The sequence below is a fragment of the Haliaeetus albicilla genome, chromosome 2 (assembly GCF_947461875.1).
Source record: "Haliaeetus albicilla chromosome 2, bHalAlb1.1, whole genome shotgun sequence".
In the NCBI taxonomy this organism is placed as follows: Eukaryota; Metazoa; Chordata; class Aves; order Accipitriformes; family Accipitridae; genus Haliaeetus; species Haliaeetus albicilla.
Window position 1 is genome coordinate 77,422,713 of NC_091484.1, and position 26,332 is coordinate 77,449,044.

Below are 26,332 nucleotides of genomic sequence, written 5' to 3' on the forward strand. Positions count from 1 at the left end.
GTGTTTCGGTCCCCCACTTTGAGCCCCGCAAAGGAGGGGGTAGCCCCCATCACCTTGTGTGAGAGGGGAAACGGCTATCATTGCGTGGGGATGGGGAAACTGAGGCACAGAGCCAAAAAGGTGTGATTCCTCCTCGGCTCGGGGAGGTGTTTAAATCGGCACGGGGCTTGGAGGGTGCAACATCTCTACAAACCGACTTTGGGGTCTCCTTCTCAGTTTTTGGCATCTGCAGCCCAAAAAGGGGATAGGAAGGGGCTGGGTTGGGTTGCGGGCTCCGTTATCACGGGGTATGTAATTACAAGTTGGCCAAGAGAAAGTCAACGCGGCGTCAAGCCCGTCTCCGTGTCCCACGCCGAGCTCCTTCTACCAAACCCCTAGCAGATTTGGGGAGAGCTCACCCTGGGACCGATGACCCCGAGCATCTCCTGAGCTGCCTGTAGGGTCAGGGGAGAGAACCAAGGCAGACGACCCCGGGTTTTATAAATACCTCCATGGGTTGTCCTCTTTGGGGTGAAGCAAGTCGTGTTTTGGGCTCCGGAGGGAGGATTTCCAGGATGGGCACCCCTCAGGTCAGCCCAGCTTTGCCCCGAACAAAAAAAGCTTTTTTTAGCAGCGTTTTGAACTTGGTGTGCACAGAGGCTTTCCATAGAGAGCCTTGGCCGATGGCTGTATGGCCAACGGTTTCAGCACCTAATGAGCCACTTTTTAATTTGCAGCAGACGAGGCAGGATTTGGCTGCCTGCCCCTCGGATGCCCCAGAGCCCCAGGCTTCGTCCTGCTGCCGCAGCTTGGTCCCTGCCCAGGGACTTCAGCTTTTTAGACCTTGACATAATTGACTGGGTGCTTAGAGGCGAAGTAATTAAGAGATCGGTGCAGATAAGCGCAGCGACACAATTTGTCACACTCCGAGCGCCTGTGGAGGGCAGAGGTTTATGGCCAGCCACGGCCATACGTCAAGGAGCCGCAGCAGGAGGGAAAATTGTGTCTGTCTCCCCCCCCCGCCAGCGGGTACAGACGGATGTGGTGTATAGGAAGGTAATGTATAGGTGGTATAGGAAGATAACGACCAAAGGGGTACCAGGGGGCTGAAAGTCCCCGTCACCCTCCCTGGCTCCCAAACCCGCTCACCACCCCATCCTATTCCATGCAGCAACCAAAAACCAACCCCAAAATCCTTTTCTCTGAGCGTTCACCACGTTGGAGGCACGATGGACCTCGTTGCGTGGCCACGGGGCTGGAGGCAATGGGCATTTCGTTTTTGGGTACACGAGGGATGCTGGGGGGGGTCCAGGGAGTGGGTCCTGGAAGGCAGGAGGGCCACGGCCCCATGGTGCTGCTCTCCCAGGGCATTGGCACCCAGAAAGTTTTGGGCTGATGATAGATTTTTATTTTATTGAATTTTTTTAATCCCGAGCAATTTGTGATCTTGCTGGATTGAAAGTGCAACATGGAGGGCTGGGCGGCGTTTTTTTGTGAGGCTCTGGGAACTGTGGTGATAAAAATCATTTAGCTTTAATTTATGGATATTATTAAAATTAAAAAAAAAAACCAACCCGCTCTTGATTTCTAATATAATAAGATTTATTTTTAATGTGGCTAGCGTGCCTTCCTCAGCACAGGGGACGCCTCCGTGTTTTATTGCCCCAGTGCTGCTGCTTTACGACGAAGGGCTGTTTATAGCTTCGAGCTGATTTAAATGATAGTTTTTTCAAACATTTGGCAGGTTGCTGGAAGTTGTGGCACACGAGCTGAGGCCGGGCCCCTCTTCAGCGTCCGAGAAAGTGAGCGGGAAGGTGGTGGGGTTGAACGAAAGGCGCTTGGCTCCATCCCAGCAAGGCACGGCACAACCTGGAGATGTTTGATGGGGACTCCAAAGGAGCCTCCTCCTGCCTGCTTGCTCCTGCCTTACGCTGCTGTCTCCCTGCTACGGGAGCAGCTCTTTATGGGATGAACTGGAAGGAGAGAAGGTTATAATAACCCGCATGGGTTGCTTTATACCACCTTAGGTTGCCTCATCGGGTTCCCCATGCAAACGTGTCATTGGGAACATGCCAACCCCACCAGGACCTCAGCAGGACGGCTCAGGAGAGGAGGGTGCGTGCCCCATCCATCCATCCATCCATCCACGGTCACTGCCAGGACCCCTCTCAACACCCCCAGAACGGCTCTGCCTGTCCCCCATAGCAACCATCAACCCCATCAAAGGTCCCAGGACCTTCTGCTGCCGTGGGGAAGGACTCTGAAGAAGGCTCCCACCACTTGGCGGGGACAATCCCGCGTCAGCTCAAAGCACACTGCCTTCAGCTCCTCTCCTTGTGATTCTCTCCCGTTCCTGAAAAAAATGCCCCAACTAGGTCAACGTGGTGGAATGACCCCCCCACCTCGCTGCCACGCAGCACCCCACGGATAAATAGTCTCGCTGACGAACGAGCTGCTCTTAAAGCCCGGGGCTTCACCCCCTGCCTGCAGATGGGTTTTGGAGCTGAAAGTGGAGACGCGTGGGGATTGAGGTGGCATTTGTTGAGCGAGGCTGCCCTGTCCCGTGGGAGCAGCCGGCTCCCGAGCCGGGCTCGGAGGGGAGAGGATAAGGGGAGAAACCCAATACCCCTCTTGGCTCAGTCGTGGCTTAATTTAGAGCACGGGGGCTCTGCTAAAGTGTTTTTCCATTTAAAGCTGAACCTCATTCCTTTTGTCATGCACGGGGCGAGGGCCCTGCAGCTTGCAGGGCAGTAGCAGCTGCTGGCTGCCGCTGCCGGAGGGGTTGGCAAAGCAATTTCCAATTTAGTTCCCCTTTGCCACTGGGTTCCTCCCCACTTCACCCACGGGAAGGGCTGAAATCTGTCTCCTCCTTGCACCTCCATCCTGCTTTGGAGTCTCGGGGAGGGCACAAGCCACCCACAGCCCCAGTCTACTGCTCTAAATCGGAGTCGTTACAGTGGGATTGGCTTTGACCTGCTGGCTGATCCTCCGCTGCTCCCAGGGCAGGGAGAGCTCGCCTGTGTCGATACTGTCTATATTTAACCATGCTAATGCAACTTAATTCACGTTACGGCCAGTTTGGAAAGCTGCACTCTTGTGATGCCTGATCTTCACAGGTAGATGACTCGCGACAGGCTGAAAGGAAAACCATGACAATTCATCAAAGGTCATTTATTCCCAGTGGTTCAGTTGTACTTTTAAAATTGGATGCATCCGTCAGGCATCTCATAGCTGCTTCGTGGAAGTGCTCTGCCCATCTCCGGGGTAGAAGACAACATTTGGCTCAGCCCAAGTGTTTGGAGGACTCACTCATATTCTTAGCATACATTAGCTAGAAGCTGGCCAAATCCTAAAAAGGAGTGTCCATAGCCTCAAATACTTGCAGCAAAATTAACCTTACGCTGTTCTTCACAGCTTAACTGTATCCACCAGCCTGTGCCAGAGGTGCCGAGCGTCGTCACCACCAGCTTGTCACCACCATTAGCTACAATGAGACTGAAAAAACTCAGAGCTTATCAAAAAGCAGCCTGTGATATGACTTTACACTGGATGAAGGCTCTGCCAGTGAGGAAATGCTGGGTACTCACACCCCTTTTATCTAGCGAAGAAAGGCATAACAATGACTGGCTGCAAACTGAAGCCAGAGAACTTCAAATGAGGATTGAAGCATGGGATTTTAATGGGCTGGTAATTATCCATGAGGACAAACTTCCAAGGAAAGCAGGGGGTTGTGGAGGTTTCAAATCAAGCCCAGCTACATTGCTAAAAGATATGTTGTAGCTCAAACAGCACATCAAACGTGCTGGAGAGATTCCGTGGCTGAGGACCAGTGGTACGGGTTTTTGCAGGCAATGAGAAAAATATTTTTACTATTTTTATTCTCTGAGTGATGGGTTGAAGGACATGGGGCTGCTGCAGCCAGATGAACTAGGGCTGCCGCTTCCAAGATCTGTCAGGGTTTCTTACATTCAGCAATGAAATGACATTGCACTGCAAGAAAATCGGTCTCATACCTTGAAAACTGGGAAGCAATTGCTGGAAGAGTCAGCACAGGGAGAATTTGAAGGCAGGTCACTCTGTGGAAGTGCAGAGGGAATTTATTTCAAAACTAAGGTGAAAACAGAAGACCTGGACAATTTGGCCTGTATTCAGCCTCCCCCCCCGCGATGGGAGACAGATTGCACATTTCCATGAGAAACAGTTACTTACAGGTATGGGTTCTGTAAATAAACTATTTTATAGTGTCTTAGTTCTTTCTTTGTCAAGGCGTCTGGTGTTGCTCTGTGTGTGTTTGTGCAGAAAAAAAAATAAAATACTTCTGTGCAACCCCAAACAAGCATATGTTTAAAGAAATAAGTGTTGCAGCACTTGAGGTTTGCACCATGTGCTAGTGAGCCATATGAGTTCTGTAACATATAGCACTCCCAGTTTCTTATCTGTGTTTCATGGGTTGATTCATAGCCATTTTGCTGGAGAGTGGTATGATCTTCACTGCTTTGTCACGGGACAGGGGACAAACGCTGACGCTGAATTAGAAAGGATGGCAGATTGCCTCTCCCGTACTTAAGTGAAAATATTATTGATTCACACTTCTGTGTAAGCGAAATCAGAATTGCCAGCAGCAAGCTACCAGCCTGAATTTAGCAGCCACTGCATAGCAAAATCTCCACACCTCTTGCCACAGCTCAGGCAGCTTTTCAGAGTGATCCCCTCACTACTTCAGGTCCTTAAAATATCTGTTGGAGGTGGGCTGATTTCTCCTCTTCTGTCTGCTCACTCTACCGCATGCTACATAATCATCAGGACAGAGTTGAACAGAAACAAACCGCAGCTCACTTGAACGAGACTGTGTCTCTCTCTCGATCCAGGATTTACGATTCCCCAAGTGTCGGGAGGAAAGGATTACGGGTTGCAAGATGCCTTTTCCTCTGACGCTACTCGCAGGGTGAGCAGGAGGAATTTGGCAGTGAACTGTTTTGGTCCCGCTTTTTGCGGGACCAGCTTTGCTGAGATACAGGCCAGCGCTGGGGGAGCGGAGCAGGGCTTTTGGGCACAGGGAGGCTTAACCCTCAGCTCCGTGAACTTCTCCATCAGGGACTCATGAACTGTTTGAAGAGGGACATCTGTGAACCTAATCAGGAAAAAGACAGGGACGACACTACCTGAGCTCACTGCATCTGGACTAACTCCCACTCTGCTCTCTTTTTCACTGCCTTATCGCAGCACAAGTGGAGTCAGGACGCAAGCCCCGTGCTGGGGAAGGGAGCAGCGGCTCGCCTGTCCATAAATCCACTTTGCACTGGTGGTGGCTGGGGTTAAAGTCTGACAAACTTCACGCTCACAAAAAGCAAAGCAGAAAAAGAAGAGCTTTCAAGACTTTCAACCGAGAAACAAAGCAGCACTATACAAAAATTACTAGCTCTCCATTTGCTTGTAATCCCCAAGGCTAGCTCTCTGCTGGCAGGCTGCATGTTAATGCCTTATTAGCTTGCACTTGGTGTTCTCACCATGCTGCAAGAGAAAAGGACAGAGATGCAAGTGTTTTCAGCATCTCCAGAAGTCCCACCACTACTGTGGTGAGGACCTCCCTGCGTTTTGTTAGCATTTCTTCCTAGCGAGAACAAGACCTGCCTGCGTTTTGTTAGCATTTCTTCCTAGCGAGAACAAGACCTGCCTGGTGGATGAATGCAGAGACCCAGAAATAGGAAATTCATCACCTGGATGGCAAGTATCTTATGGAATAAGCTGAATTTAAGGTAGGTCTGACTGATTGCAGGCGTAATCAGCACATTCTACCTTTTCAGTGGAAACTCCACTGAGTATCAGAAAACTCTGCTGCCAATATGTTCAAGCAAAGAAACAGGTTGGAATGGTGAGTGGAGCCCCCCAAAAGTTCACTTGCAGCTATTCAGAGGCCAGGCTAATCCACACGACAGAAAGCCTGAGGCAGACAGGTATCAGTGAGCCGATAAAAACAGAACTTGGTTTGTTCCTGGCACGGCTTTGGAAGGGAGCTGGCATAACTTTTGTATAGCAAATTCCTTTATGAGCTGATAAAGGCAGCAGCATATTGAATATCGAGCCCTCTTGAGGAAAATTCTGTTGAAACTAGGGAGGTTTTGCCCAAAATCACACTGTAGAATTGCAGCTTCCTAAACTGCACCAACCTACGGCATGTGCAGTCTGTGAGCCAGCTGCTTCCTAACTCTTACTGACAGAATTTGCTGACATGCAAAACCTTCACTCTTTTTGTATTTCACCTCCATTTCTCATTCTTTTCTGCGAATGCTAAAGAAATGACATGATCTGAGGCTGCAAAACTACACTGCCACTGCATTTCAATTCATGGGCACAATGCCTGGGCTCTCTCCCTGCTTTGCAGTCCAAAGGACTCTGAATATCTTGCTTAACTCATCTCTTGTTTCTGCTGTCGAATGGCCTGTAAAAAGATATCCTTCACTTGGTCCATTGTGTCCTGATACAGTTTAAAGTCTTCCTCTTTCTTTCTCACAGTAGTCTCCAAAGCGGCTTTCAGAGCTTCGTTCTCATCCAGCTGGATCACAAGCCTATGAGGAAACAAAAGGAAAACTTTCATGTGAGCCGTGGAGCTTCAAAGCAAATTAGAACAGTGCTTCAGCTCTGGGGAAGAAAACATTGAAACACATGCTCTCTGGTAATTTTATGACAGGCATGAGAAAGAGCAGACTTAACACTTGTTCCTTCTCTCTTTGAGGTAGAAAAGAGTATTAGATGACCAAGATACTTTTCAGATCTGTTTTGTTAAAGATTATAATTTTATTTTCACTAATAAGCTTGCAATCAACGCATAAGGAAAGAAAAAGGAAAAAAAAAGGTGTCTTCCTTGCACGTGTTTTGTGTTGGTTAACATTTGCATTAGCTTGATATTTCTGGGTATCTGTATAATTATTAGGAAATTTGTGTAGAATGGCATAGACAAGCTCAGACCAGAGGATCTGTGATTTCTACAGAGTTTGCTAGGTTTTATCTTCTGAGGAGCGGATGCAGGTAATATCACTGCTAAAAGGACAGCAATGAGTTTTAGCTGTTGTGAGTAACACTGCATGGAGGAAGGGAAACCATACCTTGTGCTCAGCTCCTCTATCTGCGATTCTAGAGGCAACTTGGAGAGCTGGGCTGCAGAGAGCTCCTTCCGATCGCTCACATTGGTGAGTCTTGAGTGACTCGCAGACTGGCCTGTAGATATAATCACAAAATGGGGTTTTAGTAAAACAAGCAACCGTTTTGACTTGGTAGCACACTGAGTGAATCTCAGGAAATAGTGAATAAATACTAAGGAATCTGTTCAGTTCCAGGTATATCCATGAAGATACTGTAACTATATAGGACAAGCTTTTATTTTAATCTCCTTTCAGCAAAATTAAAACATGATGAGTTTGCATTTCTGGGTTAAATGCAGTAATATGCCTACCTAGTTAGAGAAGAAAAAAAAAACATCCAAAATATTTAAGTGGCCAAAACAATAGGTGATAGAAACAGTTGAAAAGGATTATTTTAATGTTAATCTTGTCATTGTGTTTCACTTAAGATTATGGCAACTGTTGCTTCCTGAATGCCTGTGATGATGTTTGTGTGTGGCACACACCACAACAGCTTTTGTAAAGCACTTTGTTCCTCAGCATAAACACAACATTGGTTAAACGCAATAAAGCACTCAAATTGGTTCTTCAAACTAAGATTCTAAATCAGGAATTCTTTCCTAAATAAAGGCCTACCCAAAACATGCAGCATTGCTCCTGTCATTTCAAAGGGACACAAAAACTTTTTTCAGGGTTATAAAGAAAATATAATTCAAATTTACTACTGGGATTGGAAAAGCAAAAAACTGTGAGTGACCAGTCGATCCCTACAATGGAAGAAGGCCCAGAGAAGACAGGCAAGGATGATGTACCCATGAAGCTCAGAAAGGAATGTAGAAAGTGACCATAGCTACCGTAGAGGATGCTGAACTTATCCCAACACCAAGCAGAATGGAGGGTGGTCTTTGCTGTAGATAAACGGCTTAATCAGTTGAGTAAATGTAAATGGCCTTCTCTAAAATAATCAGTGGAAAGTACTACCTACCTTGAGCCTGCTAGACCAACATGAGGGAAATGTGTATGTGGTTCAGGCCAACATAGGGTATAAAAATCAAAAAACCAGCCAAATGATCTTTGAAGAAAATAAAGACCTGAGATGGCTTCAACCCACATATTCCTTCCTAGCAAAACTGGGGACACACAGCATCGTGACAGTGAGCATCTAGGCCGGTAATGGGAATCATACCTGTGTTGCGATTCAACTGTACATTGCAATTCCTATATTGTGCTTGTGTTGTGATTTCAGTACATTGCTGTATCACTTTTCCAAATTAAAATCCCACATATTGTCAAATATCTTCAAATAAGTAAATTTGGTATTAAAACACTAAATCCTTCTCATGTGGAATATCTAAAAGAACCTGGTCAGAGAGTATTGGACTCTAACAAAAACATATGAGAAGAAAAGGCTATGTTGTATAACAAAGAAATGCTTTTGATCTTGAGGTTGTGTTTTACAGGGCTGAGGAAAACCTGCTGTTACTTACCTATTCTCCTCTGGGATTATTCTTTGCTAATTTGAAATTTGGATAAGATAGAAAAAAACCCCGAAAAATGAAAAGCATGAATAATTTTAAAACACAACCGGGTTGTTTCTAGCTACTCAGTATCATTATCTACTTCCCTTGAATTGAAGAGACTAGAAACATTAGATTAGCAATTAGATCAGCTCTCTCCAATTTTGCACTTCCAGAAAGAAAAGAAAATATTATGTTAATTAGCGGGTTCTCTAGTCTCTATTTTATATTCAAGCTTTTCATTCCTTCTTATTTCCTCAACTATCTGGCATGAAAACATTTAGATAACCTACATGCTCTGCTGAAGAGGTATATTACAGACTTGTAGACTCGTTTCTTGTACAAACTCCAGAGTTTTGGCACATCACAAGGGGCTGAGCTCTCTTCAAAGAAGGGTGGTGAAATAGATTGTTACCTACTCATCCTACAGACTTAGAGAGGATTTCTTCTTATTAGTCTTACTGCCAATCCTTTTCTACATTTGCTTTTAGTCCTTAAGCAGACAAGACTAATGAACTAAATATTTAGTAAGAAGGAACCTGTCACACTGGTAAGAACAGCCTGCTTCCTCTGGCTATGAAATGCCAATCTCCCAGAGAGGAGTTACCAAACTTACTACAGCACAACAACTTGACCAAAATGGCTCAGGACCTGCAGAGTTTACCACTGTATCTCTTTGGGGTTGCAAGGGAAATCTAAGTGGAGCACATGTATGATAACAGAACAACACATCAACACTTTACACTACCAGGTTGTATGAAAGTCTGGGCACTCAAAAATTCAGTTAAATTCTCCTCAAGAAGACAGCACCAAAATGCTCCCATGCTATTTAAGGCATGGAGTCAGTAAAAAGTGTACCATTGAGAGCTGTATTCCCACAACTCTCACCTGACTACTACCTGTCCCTCCACACACCCTGATTTCTTCCTCTGGGCATCTGCAGAACCATATGAGGGCTCCAAAGCCTCTCACCTCCAGACCCTCCTGGGAATCACAAAGAGCATGCCATGATACCACTTCTGTGAGGCCCAGCACCGCTCTCTTATCAAGATGAGAATGTCCTCTATCCTAAAGGCCAAAGGCTGCAGCACTTTGTTTCTAAGCACTAGGTTTCTATTACTATCTAAGTTTTTCTGCACTACTTTTTCTGCTGTCAGGCTCTTGGTTAATACAGGTAAGACAGCTCTAAAAATCAGTGGTCACAGAAAAACATCAGAATGAGTCAGTGTTGGCTGGAACCCTTTCTAAGGACACAACAGTTCTGCTCTAAGGAACGGATCCATATTTTACAGAGAGGAGTAGGTTTGAAGCAATCATTCAGTCCCCATTCAGGATAAAGGCTCCTTTGAATCCTGTTCCATACACCTAATTCTCTCTATGCGCTGGATGGGTGAATGACAGTGCTTCCCTTGAGGTCCTGAACACCATGTAGATGTTACACTGGAGACCCTAGCTCTCTGGTATGAATCGAGATCATAGAGAATAACAACATGTGATTTCTTGCATCACGGTCCTGCAGCAGAGAGAACTTATTGTCAAACATGCATATGACCAAGAGCACTATGTTGGGAGATGCAAAGAAATGCAATGCAGTTACAGTAGCGTTTCCTACCTCAGTCTGACCCACGCCCAAGAAGAAACAAGACACCATTGCAGGTGGAAGAGGGGGTGACTGCTTATGCAGGTCATAGCGCTCAATACAGATCAGGTCTAAGAGCTGATGAGGTAGCATTAGTACACACCACAGCGCTGGATAGAGTCATGATGGAAAGCCACACCATGCATCTGCTGAGCTGCAGGGCAGTCCCCCTACGGCCCAAGATCATGCGCTTCAGTGTGGGGCAGGCCAAGAGCTTGTACAAGGTCTCTGATGAGGCTTGTGACCTCTCTAATCACTGTAACTCAGCCTGACGGCATCCTACTATTTGCCAAATTGAAATTCCTATTCCTACTGTTCATATCCTGGCATTTAAAGTCTTTTTACTTTATGAAAATATATATAAAAAGGGAAACCACTGGAAAAGTTTCCTTAAGAATATGTGCCATTTTATTGGTTTAGACACTTTACAGAACCAGAGTCTTTAAGCAATAAAAGGATCTGATCAGGGAAATAAAAATTTAACATCCACCATGAATTCTTCTCCTTTAACTATGCTAGTGAGGCTTTCATATTTATAGCAGGAGATTATCATGTTCATGGGATAATAAATTACACCAGATCTAATTACTTCATCACCAGCAATAGTTTTTCATAGACACTGACAGGCCTTAAATTGGGATGCGTCCTTTAATTCTGCTCTTAACCTTCACATGAATCCCTCAGGCAGAAGTGCAAAGGGAACACAGCAGTGGGCACGGTGGCAACACAGAGCAGTGTCAAGTTTTTTTCATAGACTGTCATCCGATAAAAACAACATATTGCAAAAGTCCTGGTCACACTTAAATCTGTGGCAAAATCCTCTTGAATTAAGTGGGGCCAGGATTTCAGCTTCCGTATTGTTCCACTGGTCTGAGTAGGTCCAAATCACTGTGTGTAAGGTCAAGCACTTGTGTAGGTTTGATAGATTAGAGTCCAAATGTCGTTTCTGTCTATTAACCACAGAGGTGGGACAGGGGAAATAGTTGTAGATAAGTGCTCCACCTCACCTGTTTTGCTCCTGAGGGGACGTTTCTGTGCACTTGTGCTCCTCCCTGGATCCATTTGCAGTTTTTCAAGCTGCTGTTCCAAAATGACACATCGCCGCCGTTCTTCCTGAAGCCTCTTCTCAGCTTCCAAGACTTTATTGCTGCCTTCCTCCACCCTGATAGGCAAAAAGAGGTAGTTAAGCTTATTTATGTCATGACTATTAAGGATCAGTCAGTCTTGATACTGAATCCCGCTTCATGCTGCACAGCTCCCAACAGAGGGAAAAGGAGAATTTTCCATGCATCCAAAGAAAGAAATCCCAGTAAAATTGTTCCAGATGACATCCTCCAAATTTGCAAACCAGAATTAACTAATGAGTACAGTTGGAAATAATGGGTTCATTAATGGAGGTTGCCTAGATCCCTTAACACTGGCTACTTGTGTGAATTTACCACTCAGATGGGCAGGCAAGCTGCAGATTGCTGAGGAGAGATCTTTTATTACAAGAATAATAAAATGCATTTTTTAAACACACTGGGAAAATTTGGAAGGAAAATAGTTTATAAAAACAGTCTAGCATTTAGCTGTTTTACGTCAGTTATCTGCAAGTAAGAAAAGAAACTTGACGTTGCTTTTAATAAACTTAGCCATTAGACAGTGAGTGGAAGAGAAAGTGAAGGTTCACCCTGCAGTACAGAATGGAAGAGCAAAGTGCCTCTCTGTTCACCCCACACAACATCTTAGAAAATTAGCTACAAAAATTTGATGTGCGCCCACAGATGCAGATAGTGGTGCATCTTGTGTGGGGCAGCACCTGATACAAAATGATTCAAAGGATCTTAAAGCTAGAGAGAAACTTGAATTGACTCACTGTATTGTACAGTGCAGAATAAAAGAATTTCCTTCTTGATCCCACAGGTGATAGCTGATTATTCCCTGAATCAAGAGACTTGATTAGTCTTATTTCCCTCCTAGCTGGCGTAACTAAAAAAATATTACAACTATAATAAAATTATATCACTGTCCTAAAAATCTAGCTACAGGCAAGACTCTGACCTCCTGTGGCAGTGAATTACCAGGCTGGTGACACTCTATGAGAAATTATATTTCTCTTAGTGGTTCTGAATTCACTAAACTTTCATTTGACCAGGTGTTCCCCTAGCATCCACGTTAGACAAACAGTGGAGGAAAAATGACAAGACTACCCCGATTTTACTAAATCTTCTGCCAATATGAATAACTTACTTAAACTAAATGTTCTTCTACCTCTTCCCCTTCCCCCAGCAGGGCCCAATCCTACAAACCGTTCACAACGGTGTATCTTTTGACAGTATATTCTGCTCCACAGTAAGTGACTGTGAAACACAGTCCTAAATTGTCAGCTGCTGTAGAAAAATCCCACTCATGTAACCATTCCCAGTGCTTTTCTCTCAACTTAGGCATTATATGTGTTACTTGAGCTTTGCTGACCCACACTCCAACAGGGGAAGGGAAGAGGAGGAATGCCTGATATTTTTACACATAGTCATGTTGAAATATGACTGGATGGTATATTATCCTGAGGTCTTCCAAGAGTTATTGCACACAATCTCACAAAATTTACTTTACCTGCTCTTGATAAATGTGTGATAACCGTGGAGCTGCTGAATCATCAGTCTATGGTACATTTTACAAGCAACTGTGCATTTCATTGACTCCGTGTTCTTCATTATGCCATATTTGTGATGGCCCCATTTCAGCTATCACTCACACCTCCATCCTTATCTAATTGCATAGGTCTATTAAAGTCACTGGGCTTACAAACATGAATAAAATTCTCCCAGTGTGTATTTCCAGGATTTAGCCCTTAAAAACACAGGGGATGATACCTTTACCACAGTTACAAAAAAAAATATTTTTCTGACTGCAATTAATTGTATGGGACAAAAGTTAGACAAGTGTGAAATGATAACTAGTGTAAAATACAGCAAGAAAGCAAATAATGCCTATTGTATTCAAAAGCAGACAGACAACAAGTATATCTTTCTACAAACTGGAATACAGATTTGGGAATCAAATAATAGACATTCTTTAACTGGTAAAAAAAGCAGTAGTTAAAAGGTATCTAAAGAGAAAAGACTTTGTTTCCCCTGCCCTCCTAAAACACAGCTGGCTTTTAACATCACCTTAAATTGAACTGAATAATAGAAAAAAAAAATCACTGTTATGCTTCACTTAAACCAGAAGAAATTCATTTAAAAGTGGATACAGGAAAACTTAAAAGAATGTGAAAAGCTTTTGGAACAGAAGTCAGATTTTAACTATAATTACAGTATTTACTAGTGATTAATAATATTGCTGCCTAAATAACGCCACACATATATAAATACACGAATTCTAGTTTCATCTAGGTGCAGCAAGCTTGAAGACGACTTCATTTTTCCTGTCCTTTGTTCTAAAATAATAATAATAAAAATGAATCATCAACTAGGCAGGGAAATTGAGCAGAAAAAATTTAAAAAGCCCCTATTTAAGGAAAGGATCACACTGGCAGCGTATGATGTACTGTACTGCATGCTATAGACTCTCAAACGTCTCAAGATCTCCTTAATCGCAGCATCCCACAAAGGATACTGGTAGAATCAGCCACTACCTTTTCTGCAGCACAGTGACCAGTTCCAGGAGCCTGTCTCTTTCCACTTCAGCAGCCTGGCAGAGAGCCTTGTGCTCTGTGATCTGTGTCTGCAGCACTTTCAAATCCGGGCTGTCAGTGCCAGCAAGCCTAAAAGCAGCAGAAGCGTAGAGAGTCTGTCTCCCATTTCACAAATGAAAGAAATGAAACAAAGACAGGATTTGAAAAACATATCAAAATACACTTGTCTGAAGACTACGCCAGAATGCAGAGCCAGGCTCACTACCTCCCCCCAGCATCAATCCCTATACTGCAGTAAATGGAATAGAAATATTTGGAAATAAATCCACCGTGAGTTTCATTGGAAAGGTCTTTTCCTTCACAAGTATGCTTTCCCTTCCCATCACCCCTAAAAACAAACTTCCACCTCTGATCAATTCACTATCACTGACTCTCCTCCCATTGCTGCTGCCAAAGTAAAAGAAGCCTATATGTGAATTCTCCACAGTGCTACGCTAAGCTATTAAATGGCATGCTATTGATTTTCTCCCACTGAAAGGCTTCAGGCAGCATTAGGACAATGGCTGTTCTTGTGCCTAATATGTGATGAAAGGAAGGGACAGTTTTCCCATGCATCCCATTATTATGTACTTCATTACTTCTCCGACCTCTCCACATAGGAGTATTCAGGTGTATCTCCTTTAGAACAAAAAGCAGGAGAAATTGTGGTGATTGGGGGTGAAAAGGGAAAAATGGGGTTTAGCAATCAATTAGAAAATTAAGATAGCAAGAAGACACTAGAGCTTGTATCAGAGCTCTTTGGCAGTATCAGGTAGAAAGGATGGTGAAAGCAGCTCTTCATTACAGAAACAAGGCAGACAAGGATAAGGCTTGCCAGCAGCTTGCGGAACATGGCAGGAAACCTCCCTTGTTTATGATGAAGTTTATATACATACCTTCCAGGTGGGATGTTATTACTGAGAAGGAAAGGCTTAGTAGCTGCTGACTCTACAAGTGTATGGCCCATCTTGGACACTGTGCTGGGAGGAAGAAACCTTTGTTAAGCACTGAGCTCTACAGAGGGCAGTCCTCCAAGAATTCCGGTCATTTTCCAATGTCTGTGTTTATTGCTGCCTTGTAGGGAAAAGGCTCCCAGAGCCCTCTCAGTGGGTATCACACAGGCACTGCATACACAATAGTTCAGCTTGCTCCCTGACTCCAAAACACTTTCATCTTACACCTTCACCCACTAGGGTGAGAGACAAGCACAGGTTACTGTGCTTGTTTGATAGTGTTTGCATGCTGTATGCTTTCATAACCAAATGAACCCCTGTTCTGCAACAAGGTGCACAATTTTATTTCCAAATGCCCTTTAAAAATATACTTTATATTGTTTTCTGAACCTTTTTACTTTGTGGACAACCTCAGGAAGATCTGTCAGGCTTAGTGCTGTAAGAGGAGGAGTCAACCGATAACACTAGAGTATCACTTCCAGTCTGGATGAGTTTTACACGTAATGATGTGTGTGGCTGGGACATAAAAATCTAGTGTGTGTTTGTTTTCCGAACTTGAGCTCAGCTGCCTAGAGGCAAGTCCCTGTAGACTTCGCCCATGTTTCCTTGCCTTTGGGCTGCAGCTAACAGAGGATAAAACCTTAATATTGTGGAACAGGCACAGCTGCCTTCTAGGCTAGGAGTAGTTAATCCTAAAATCAAGTTAAGGTTGCTAATGACAGAAGTGGCCCAGTCTAACAATGCAGATTTTTACTTTGAAATCTCCAAGGGGCTTTAGTTCCTATTTATAGCATTTTTCATTTCATCTTTCCTGATAGGAAAAGATGATTCACTAAAGTAAAATGGAATAGAGAGTTCATCAGCATATTAAAGTTAATGGAATGATTGAGCCCTGCTGACCAAGTTATTAACGGCTCTTGCAGTTTTCAGACTCATTCACTGCCCACCTGACATGTCAGCTATTTTCATGACAGAGATATGTTAGCCACTTATACAAGCAATAATTTATGCATTGCACTTAGCAGCTCCTACAAAGCCATTACCAAACCTTGTTTTCCTGCTTGCCTTCCTGCTTACCATCAGCAGACATATGAAGTAAAAAAGTGGGTAAAATATAGATTTGTTCCATGAGAGCACAACTTCTGCCAAGTTAGAGGTGGGAGAATAAAGTCAGTCAGAAGGGTATAACTGGAGATGTGGACACTTTCAAATTAAGGACGTTTTAACTCTAACTTGAAAACACTGAAAAGAACTTTTCTTAAATTTTGTAGTAATGCTCTACTTAGACTCAGGGATACATCTGACAATTTTAAAGCCAAATTCAGTGTGTAAAGTAATGTGGTAGGTGAGTTAAAATTACATAGAAGAAATCAGTTGCAACTTTAACTTGATGAAAAATTTCCTCCTTCCTCAGAAGACCAGTCTCAAATCCTCATTGTCAATTAGACCATGAACTCTTTAGCAACAAAACCAGCATTTTAACAGGAAAGGATAAAACTTGCTCTGGTATTATGGTCCCTTTACACAGCCAGAGTGACACAGAGTCACATCAGTGTAAACAAGAAACAGATTTACCACTGTATTAAGATTAGTGTAATTTACGTGGTCCTCAGTGAGGCTTTATAGAGTGTTTGTTAAGAACAAATGATGTGCTGTGTTTTCAACATTTCTGCAAGGAAATCCTACTCAAACCACATTTATTGATTTAAATAATGTGCCAGTGATTTAGTGCATACCTAAAATGGCATTTTGTATTAATTCGCCACCCATCTCTCAGAAGTCTGCTCATTAGAAGCCCCGTTTCTCATAAGAGAGAAGAATCACAAGCACTTAAGCTAACCACATAAATATTATCCGAGCTGGAGAAAGAGAATTAGCTGCACTACCATCATGCCAAATGTAGTAATGTCTGCAAGTCTGTATATCTTTCTCTGTTCCAGGACGAAAGTCCAAAAGATAATGTGATTAGAGATTCCCATATACTGTAAACAGGCTGCCACAGCTGTTGGTACATAGCACTTGTGGTTTGATAAAATTGTCTGTGAAAACCATGCTTCTGAATAACTCACAACAATTTTAAACATTGACATTAGGGTCTTCTTACCGAGCAGATCCAATCCTTCCAACCTGATTGCTGCCTGATGCCAGAGGCTTAAGCAGAGTAAAACCTGGATCTTCTGAGTGCTCAGAGGGTGGTGTAGCAGCAGCTCCTGAACCGTCCCCTTGATGGGCGGATTTCTTCTGTTAATGTTGGAGCAGGTTATAAAACCAATTACACAGTTCAGAGGAAAATAGCTGCATCACTGCCTAAGCAGCAGCTCATGATTTTTGCTACAAGCATGCCAGAACTTTTGATTCACAAGACCTCCTCAGAAACTTTTCTTTAGTTTCTATGGATTTCAGGATGGAAACAAAGCAAAAGTCAGTAAAGTGCAGTTTCATGTGAAATCATAGGGTGCACACAGTGTCACTAGAGAACCCACAGTACAGGACCACCACTACCAGTGTCAGCATGGGTGGCTTGTGTCCCTAACCCAAGTTTTATCTTGGGTTCAATGCTTATCCCCCATTACTGAGGGATCTGACAGATTCACAATCTCACCATAACCCTATGAGGGTTTTATATCAATGGGAATTAGACATCTAAATACTCTGACAAAACCTGACTGTAAGATACCACACCACAGGAGAAGTCTTTAGCAGGTTAATGGACTGCCTCTCAACTTCTATGCCTGTGCTCTGGCAATAGTACCACCTTGCCTCTGTTAGTTTGCAACACTAGACCATAAAAGTTGAAAACATTTTTAATATACTAGTCTATAAGGGGCCAACCTTCCCAATTCTTTCATCTGTTCAATGAAATTTCCATATGCCTGAGACCCATCAGACTCATATCAATAGCTTGGACATCTGAGGGAGAGGAAGTTTTTGAAGTGGTTTACAGTGGGAGATGAGAATAATTTACTAGGGGTCCCACCACTCCATGAGGGGAAGTAGCTGGGTACTATGGCAGCTTGCTGATGTTGGCCTCACCTATGTTTGTTTGCTAGCTTCCTTCAGCAGCCAAGGATGCTGAATACTAAAAAGTCCTCACTGCAGCCCAACCCTTGTTGTCAAGTCATGGGACAGTCTTGACACGGAGCCACGTGTGGACGCGATTGATATTTCTATGTTTTCTACTCTTTACACGGCTTGAAGAAAAGTTACGTACAAACAGGAAAGAAACTTAAGAGTTACAAGAGAGAATTCCTGCTTTATCATTCCATCAGGAGAGACTGTCAGTAGGACAGGTATTAGTGTCTCAAGCTAGCAACCAACTCAGATAACAAGGCAGAAGGAAGTGGAAGAGCTGATCTAAAATGATTAAAAAGTGTGCTCCTTTAGTTAATTTCTTCTGACTGTCTACCTGAAGTGTGAGTTGCCCAATCTCCTCTTCCAGCTCTTTAACCTTTGCTTCTCGTTCAGCCACCATCTGTCTGAGCTGCTCTATAAGGCAGTTTTGTTTCTGAACCTCACTGTTCAAATGCTGCCCTAGCATCTGCTGGGACTCCTTGTTCTTCTCATCCTGCTGGCTCAGGTGCTTTAAGATCTCCTGCATTTGCTTCTGTTGGCTCTGATAAAAAGAAACAATGAGTGAGATCTTCACTTTTATATACAATGATTATTAAGACTAGCTGGGTGTTCTACACCCCCCAAGACAAATACCCATTTAGGAATGCTAGAGCAAGCCGCTGCCCTGCTAAACCCATTCCTTGGTCTAGGCACATTGATGTCACTAGTGCTACTCCAAGAATTTGGTCCGTTATGTTTTAAGTGTGAGACCACCTTATCTTGTTCTCAGCATTTATCCATTGAAAGGACTGCACAGCACAGCTACTTGCAAAGCTCAGACACAGGCGTCTGGGTAAGGACAGTGTCCTCACTGGCCCCTGTGGGTCATATCAAGACTTTAGTGACTGGATGGTGCAGGTAGAAAAGACCTGAGCAACTGAGTGATTCAGTATGCTGGCAGCTTTGCTCCTGAGTGTAGCAGAAAAGACAGCAAAAAAGGCTGGCCTTTGACAAAGAAGGTCACTTTTTCATAAACTGGATAAAAGTAGATTCAATGTGCTTTTTGTGAAATTAGAACATGATCAGATTGTGTGATAGTGACGTTAAAAGATGAGGGTAGTGAGGTGACAGCTATGAGGCTAGGCTGTTTTACCAGTATGTTTTGGAGGTTTTCTCAAACTGACAAATCTAATACTTGTCGGTCAGTTTGTTCTGTCAGGCCAACAAACTGCAAGCAAGGTGCTTCTTTGATGTAAGGGATAAAACAAGTTAACCATTCCTTCCCAAGTAAACTCACATTTTTCTGTAATCATTTTAGTGAGAATGCTCAGACTTAGCAAAAGTGACAACTGTTATTTGGCTCCTCTGTAATCTGCCGGCCAGTACCCATATTCCCCATGGCTGCCTGGTGTGCAGAAACATGAATGCCAGCTTAGTCATAAGCATGTCTTAGCTAAAACCTACATATAGAAGCAAGGAAATGTGATTTGAAACGTGAAGAGCTAGATCAGGAAACACAGAACTAACCCTACTAAGAAGTGGCTAATAATTTTTTTCTATTATTTTAATTGGGGAAGACTATTTAGAACCATGGCAGGACAAAAGGATCCTGCAAGACCATGACAACAATCATTTATTTCAGCATAACTGCATCTTGAGTTTCTGCTAATACTCTTGGTTTTGAAGGGGCCAAATCCTCTCAGCTCCAGCTACTGCAAGTGAATGTGCACATGGTTTAGCACTCATGGTTCAGCTTGTGTGTTTTGGGCTGTGTAATACAACAAATCAAAGTTCAAGATTGCAGGTATTCTTAAGAAAAAAATTCTACCAATGGAGCTGAAAGCAGAACAGAAAATACAGTCCAGCTTCATGGGTCAGAAATGAAGCCCTTCCTCTACCTCCTAGATAATCCTATTTCAATCCTTCTGCAAAAGATTTCTTCCAATACTTGCAGCTTAGAGCTGCTTGACTGCAACCGTGTCACGCCTGGTGCTATCTTGCAGCCTTTACATGATCTGATCCACAATGAAGAGCTTTAGCTGACTAGGAAACCTCTGGCTGTCACAGTTTGATTCATCAGGCCTCTGTATACCCTAAGGTTGTCTGTGTCATCGTGTCATTAAATGACATCATGTTTCGCCACTTATAGAAAAAGGGCTGATCTGCAGGGGCTGGGACCAACAGTAATAGCCAGACTGTACCAGTAAGGCATCTATGAGCTCATCGTCGTGTTTTCCTTTCTCCAGCAAGGTTACGATCTGTTCCTTCAGGGTTTTCACTTCACTGCACAGTACTTTGTTCCTGGCTTTTGATGCGTCGAGTTTTTTTTTCACTTCCTCATGACTTTTTTGGAGAGCATCATGTTCCCCAGTGAGTTTCTGCAGTGATGCAAACACATCATAGGAAATGACAGTTATAGCCTATCACCAAGCCCCAGGTGCTTTGGTGAGCTAAAGGAATCACACATTGCCTGGTAGAAGCTAAAAAATGGAAATGGCATACAATATCATCCCTAAGTAAGTAGAAATTATAAATGCTACTGCTTGCTGCCGGCTTGCCAGCATCAAAAAAAGGTCTGTCTGCTCAGGAATACAAGGGACTAGGTTGATTCAGTACATGCCAGGAAGCAAAAGATAATTTTGTATTACAACCTAATTCTGTATGCTCCTGCTTTTTCTTTTGCCTCACCATTATCCACGGGGAGACTCTCTTCCTTCCAGATACAGGTGGTGATGCCACACTGTCTACTAGAACCTGCCCCCTGAGCCATGCCTTCACCTAGATGAAACTGGCCAGGGAGCACTCTAGCAGTTAAGTAGTAACGGACAAGTACAGGGGAAGTTATTGTGAAGGAGCCTGAAACACAAAGGCAGAAGTGGAGCCGTGCAGATTATAGTTATTGAGGAACATCCTCCCTGTGCTGCAGGCCTGTAGCTATAAATCTTCTCTTCCATTCCCATGGCCAAGAATGAAAGGTGTGTATCACCCCATTGCTCATTCTGTTGCATGGGTAAATTGCGGTGAGAAAAGCAGCAGCTCATCAAGCTCTGGAATGGTGCCAGGTGGCTTCTACAGAAGCAAATACAGAGAAGGAGAACGGGGAGATGTGCTTTGCTAAGCTGAATATGTGTAGCTGACCCTCACTACCCATGTTTCTTGCGGACATAGGCCTATGTATCCTTTCCACCTCGGGGTTTACTACATGTGCCACTAGCTATAGCCTCTCTCACCCCTAAACACCAGATGCTTGTTTATTTTTATAGCAACTACATGTGATAGATGGAGGGTAAGACCAATTTTCAGAATGCCTCTTAAGAGGGTGTCTGGTGTAATTCTCATCTCTATTTTGTTTAAATATAGAAGCCCATAGCCACACAGATATATGAGGTATGAGGGGGATGCTTGTATTTAACATTGCATGAAGAATGCACATCTGGCCACAGGGTGAGGGGGAAGCTACAGAGCTTGGATGCAGATGTAGCAGGGCTTCTTTCTGCATATGCCTTCAGTATAAAGCCAGTACCAGCTGCATTGCACCCAGGGCCTCTCTCCCCTTTTCTAACATCACAGAGCATGCACAGTTGTCAGGTAGCCACATTTCAGATCAAGTGGATGCATCTGACACATGAATCATGCAGCAGAGGGGAAGACCAAATCTTGTACTGCAGCAGTATGCCTGGCCACACCAAGAGTGCAATACAGAAAACAAGTGTGGAAGCTTTTTGCTCAGTCTGTGAACTGTGGCAGGATTTCTGCCAGCAGAACAAATGGTTTTCTGAAATTGTCTCCTGGTAGGGTGTAACATATGTCCTGAAGGTAAGGCAAGATATTGCACCCTATATACCCAAACAGGACTCTGTCAGCTCACAGGTTTTTACCTCCAAGGTTTCTTTCTTTTCTTTTTCCAAGCTGCGAATCTTCAACAAGTTCTTCTCTTGGGCTGACAGCTTCCTTGGATCAGTAAGTGCCAGCAATTCCTCATCAATCTCACTCAGTGATGTTCTGGTCTTGTTTTGACCCAATTGATTCTCCAGCTCTCGAACCTAGGAGACAATAATGACAACTCATCCAGAGTCTTTACCAGGAGTCCAGTGGTCCAGCATCAAAGAGGACATAACCAAAGGGAGCTCAGAGTCTAGCATCATATTACATCTTGACATTATCGTGGTTAACTAACACAGAGCAGTGTCTGTTCTTTCAAGTTTAAATTTGTTAGCTGCTAACAAACATGTAGCTATCTAGGGCATCTGTGCAGGGAGAAGGTATGACATCAGACCTATAGGAGACTCAGGACACATGGGAGATCTGTACCTTATTGGAGCCGCGTGTGGAGGCCAGGCAGACACTCCAAAGCATCTTGAATGCCGCTAAACAGACGTGTGGGCAACAGAATAATACCTTAGATCTCCTCTAAAAGGGCAGACACCCACTCACCTATATACATATAAGCATCTTGGTCTTTAGCAGAATCACCATCCAGGATGTCCACAATGTAAACATCTAAGGCACAGTTCACTAGTGTGAACATAGGTACCTAGTGCTGTTTTAGATGCCCTGGGATACTGAGGGCACATATGATGCAGCATCTACAAGACATCCACAGTACTCTGGAGAGATGACCAGAGGTCAGAAGGACACCCTACGGCATCTTGGCTGGCATTAGACACCTATGTGTAGTCAAGAGAACTCAGCCTCTGCATCTCAGCTATTCACTACATACTTCTTCTGTAGTCAGTAGAAGGAAATGGGTACTGCTACAGCACAGTTCCTCTGCCCTGTTCTGGAGATGGCTTCGAAGATAAGATGCACCTACCTCACTTTTGATACAGTGACTGTATTTACAAGATTGCCACTGACTACAGAAGGGGCCTGAGGAGACTGGCTCAGAAAGAAATTTCTACATTACAGTAGAATACAGTACGTACAGCCTTCAGATGAATCCCAGCCTGGGGGTCTAACGGAAGGCAAAATGTTATTTGCTCAAGGGAAAGTAGAAGTTAACAATTTAAGTCAGAGTGCAAAAAAATCACAGTTTGTTGGCATATAATTAAACAGCAGAAAAATAGGAAAAATATGTATCAAATTGCCTGAGAGAAGTTTTATTTAAGATGCAGACAAAACTGCCTCCCTGTCTCGAGCTGACATTTCAGCTAGACTGTGCCCTTCAGAAGATTCAAGAGTTAAAGATTTTACTGAAGTTCCTGGGGGAACAACTTGAAAATCTTACCTGACCTCAATTCTTCCCATCTGACTTTAAGCACTGAACAAAGGTGTCTAAGTCAGAGCACAGACATTGACAGGGATCCTTCTGTACTCAGTGGAGAGAGACACCTTCAAAACATCCTGGGATTTTAACTAAGCTGCCATAGCTCTCCAAGGTCACTGAACTCTCTCCTTTGACACAGATGCGAAAGATTCCCATCTTAAATACTGAAGCTTGCATGTTTGCAATAGACTAAATAATATAGTTTGCAGGAACTCTGAAAGACCCTGCACACATCAACACATATTTAAAATTTAACACCCTACCACCACACACACATGTGTACGCACACGTACACACACCAAAAACCTATTACAAAAGTTAGCATGAAGTGTTTTATTCTAACAGTTGCTTTCTTCAACAGAGAAAAGACTGGCCATGTATTTGCAGTAAACACTGCTTGTATTGGGACATGCCTTATAAGCGGGTATGGATGTTAAGAATTACTTAATGAAGAACTAACAGTATCTTCAACTCAAACTGAGGTAACACCTCTATGTAGAAAGAACATCCTAGCACCCAGCATACATGGCACCATGCATGGTCTTAACTCACTTTGCTTTGGAGAACAAGAATTTGCTGCGCTCGTCCACGCCAGCTGCCAGAATTGGTCAAGAGACTTTGAATATTCACATCTTCACCAACTTCATTTGCCAAAAGCTATGAAAAAGGGATTAACATCAACAATAAGGCTAGGCTTAAATACATGTGTTGGGGAGAGGGGAGGAAAAGCTGCTCTCTAGCAGTAAACACAAAACACTGTATCTATACATAGTGGCCTGTATCTGATATTCAGTATCCCACGTGATGTAAGCTCTTTCAGATCATTATTACAATACAGATTGTTGGTGGGTAGGAGGAGTTTGGCCAACATGAATGGTTTTACTTGTTGAGGTGGGTAATTCAGTATTTTGATAAGTTTGAGTATTATTCTTTGCTTTTTTAAAAACGTGAATCCGTGTTTTCCTGCCTGCCTATGGAGAGTGTCAAATTGTACTATCGAGCTGTACAGCTGATTGTCAAACTGTGCTACTTTTGTAAAAAACGAGGATTTCAAATTCGTCACCAAGGTTTACTAAGCGTTACTAACAGTTTTCAATATATGTAAATATTTTTGATATAATGGACTTAACCAGAACTAAACAGGAACAGAGTAGAGATACTGTCTTAATACACACCCTTGCAATCAGGAATTGAGCCAACCTCTCTTGCACAATTCCGACACAGCCACATTAAGGAGAGCTAAAGTTAGTATGAAGAGCATTTAAATTATTTATAAAAAGGTCAGCAGAGTTCTATTTTTAGGACCATATTCGCTACTCTGATCTGCATTGCAGGTCTCTTACGCAAAGTAATGAAACCAAAGGAAACAGAGCACATAGTAATGCATTAAAATCCATCATGAATCAAAGACGAAAAGGTTACTCTAGATGTCACTCCAACAAACTGTTTAAACATGTGCTTTAGTTCAAGCGTGGTCTTTAATCCCATTGACTTTCATGGAACTGAAGACTACATTAAAAGTAAATACATAATTAAATGTTTTGGAAAGGAGGAATGGGCCTGAAAGTATGCTTCAAATCAATCACAAACCTATTTTGCTGAACTGGGACTTTCAAACCTTAAAGGACCTGTACCCATCATAGCAATAGAGATAGTGGATACAGTCATCCAGCTGTGGTGGCAGAGCATGAAATCTGTGTGTCCACGTGCATATCTTTCCAATGAAATCACTACACCTGTGTTTTTTCTTACCTCCTTAGAGTTCACTGGAATACTTCATGGAGGCTAATCAAAGCTCAAAAGAAAAGAAGTCTCCCGATTTCACAAGAATATACCTCTTGCACAGGATCCCAGCCACAGACAGCATCCCGCAACAGTACCTTTTGGGTCATCTTCAGCTCCTGTTTCGCGGATTGGAGTTGGTTACGATACTCCATCACTTTAAAGTTGGCTGTGGTTAATTTTTCTTGCAATGCTTTCACCTTTGGACTTTCAGCCTTTGAAGAGAAGAATGTTCTTGGTAAGAACAAAATCCTTAGGGAAAAACTGAAATGATTAAGATCCACAGATCCATCAGGATCACAGAAACTTCTTTTCCCAGACCCATGCAAATGCCTTCCTTAATTTGGGGGGTCATAGAGAAGGTACAAACAGAGCAATTTTGTCACAAAACTAGTGACAGGGATACATCCTTGTCACAAGGAAAGGACTGCACAATAGGAGAGAACTAAGTATCAGCTTCTGATTTCCCCTCTTCAATTACAATTCGTACCAAGTTTCCTTCTATCATCTTCAGAGTTGATTGCTTGATTTTTGCATCACCACCACCAAGAGAATGTAGTTTTTCTATGGCTGTCTGTAGCTGGAAAAAAATGCATTGTTATTATAGAATGCATACAGTGAAGGACATATCTCCATGGAATATTAATTAGCAAAAAAGTACAACAGCAATTTTGATGATCTTGCATGTTTGTTTACTCTAGAATAAAAATTACTTCATTTTCCCTTGTTTTTTAAACACAATCAGTAGGAAAGCATGCAATTTCTTCCCAAAACGCTTCCCAAAGAAGCATGTGTTATTTTACTGTGGAATAACTTCAGTGAAAATGTCTCTGGACTTGCTGAGATGGGATCAGTTATCAAGTATGGGGACTTCTGGGGGATTTTACCACCACAGGTACATAAAATAAGTGTTTCTATACATAAATGCAAAGCCAGTACAGTACAAATCAGGATGTTGTCTCTAGATTCTGGATGCCAGTTTACACACTTTTCAAGAAAATCACAGGGTATTTCATAAAAAGCACATAGTTCTACTCACCACAGGAATTTAAAAGGAGAAATGACTACCTAATGCCCTATAGCTGACATTTAATAATGGTGTTAGGGCTTTTTTTCTTTAGCTGGTAGCTCTAAGGTAGCATTTCTCAACCCATGAAGAATGTCTCCTATTGCTTGCCACAGGAAAGGAAGGCAGACATATAGACCCTCCTGCTCTGAGCCATGTCCTATGCTGAGGTTGCAAAGACCTCTTACTGTACGGGAGTGCAGTGAATTTGGAGCTGGAAACGCCAGGAAGTGTTGCTTTAAAAGACTGAAACTTCATTCTCTGAGGTGTGCAGAAAATCTTGATTATTTGCCTGAATAAAAG

General features: G+C 43.1%; 1 protein-coding gene and 1 long non-coding RNA gene across 5 annotated transcripts in view; one reads left to right on the forward strand and one right to left on the reverse strand.

Moving 5' to 3' along the window:
* Positions 1–3,135: 3,135 nt before the first annotated feature.
* The window catches only part of CCDC13 (coiled-coil domain containing 13), a 35,738-nt gene continuing 12,541 nt past the window's right edge, over positions 3,136–26,332 (reverse strand). For 2 of the 4 annotated variants that reach the window (XM_069778322.1, XM_069778323.1), the window contains exons 5-17: positions 25,454–25,543; positions 25,017–25,178; positions 23,734–23,838; positions 21,794–21,958; positions 20,117–20,293; positions 18,271–18,477; positions 16,969–17,105; positions 14,808–14,891; positions 13,873–14,001; positions 11,261–11,415; positions 7,083–7,194; positions 5,607–6,545; positions 3,136–5,563 (exon numbers count right to left, since the gene is read on the reverse strand). In XM_069778322.1, coding sequence (XP_069634423.1) covers positions 6,386–6,545; positions 7,083–7,194; positions 11,261–11,415; positions 13,873–14,001; positions 14,808–14,891; positions 16,969–17,105; positions 18,271–18,477; positions 20,117–20,293; positions 21,794–21,958; positions 23,734–23,838; positions 25,017–25,178; positions 25,454–25,543 — 1,683 coding nt within the window. In that variant the 3' untranslated portion in view covers positions 3,136–5,563; positions 5,607–6,385. The remainder of the gene's footprint in view (positions 5,564–5,606; positions 6,546–7,082; positions 7,195–11,260; positions 11,416–13,872; positions 14,002–14,807; positions 14,892–16,968; positions 17,106–18,270; positions 18,478–20,116; positions 20,294–21,793; positions 21,959–23,733; positions 23,839–25,016; positions 25,179–25,453; positions 25,544–26,332) is intronic. The other 2 variants (XM_069778324.1, XM_069778325.1) reach the window with 2 other exon arrangements.
* Positions 5,622–8,391, forward strand: LOC138684483 (uncharacterized). The gene is made up of 2 exons (XR_011323775.1): positions 5,622–5,735; positions 6,493–8,391. It is a non-coding gene; the product is annotated as an uncharacterized lncRNA (long non-coding RNA).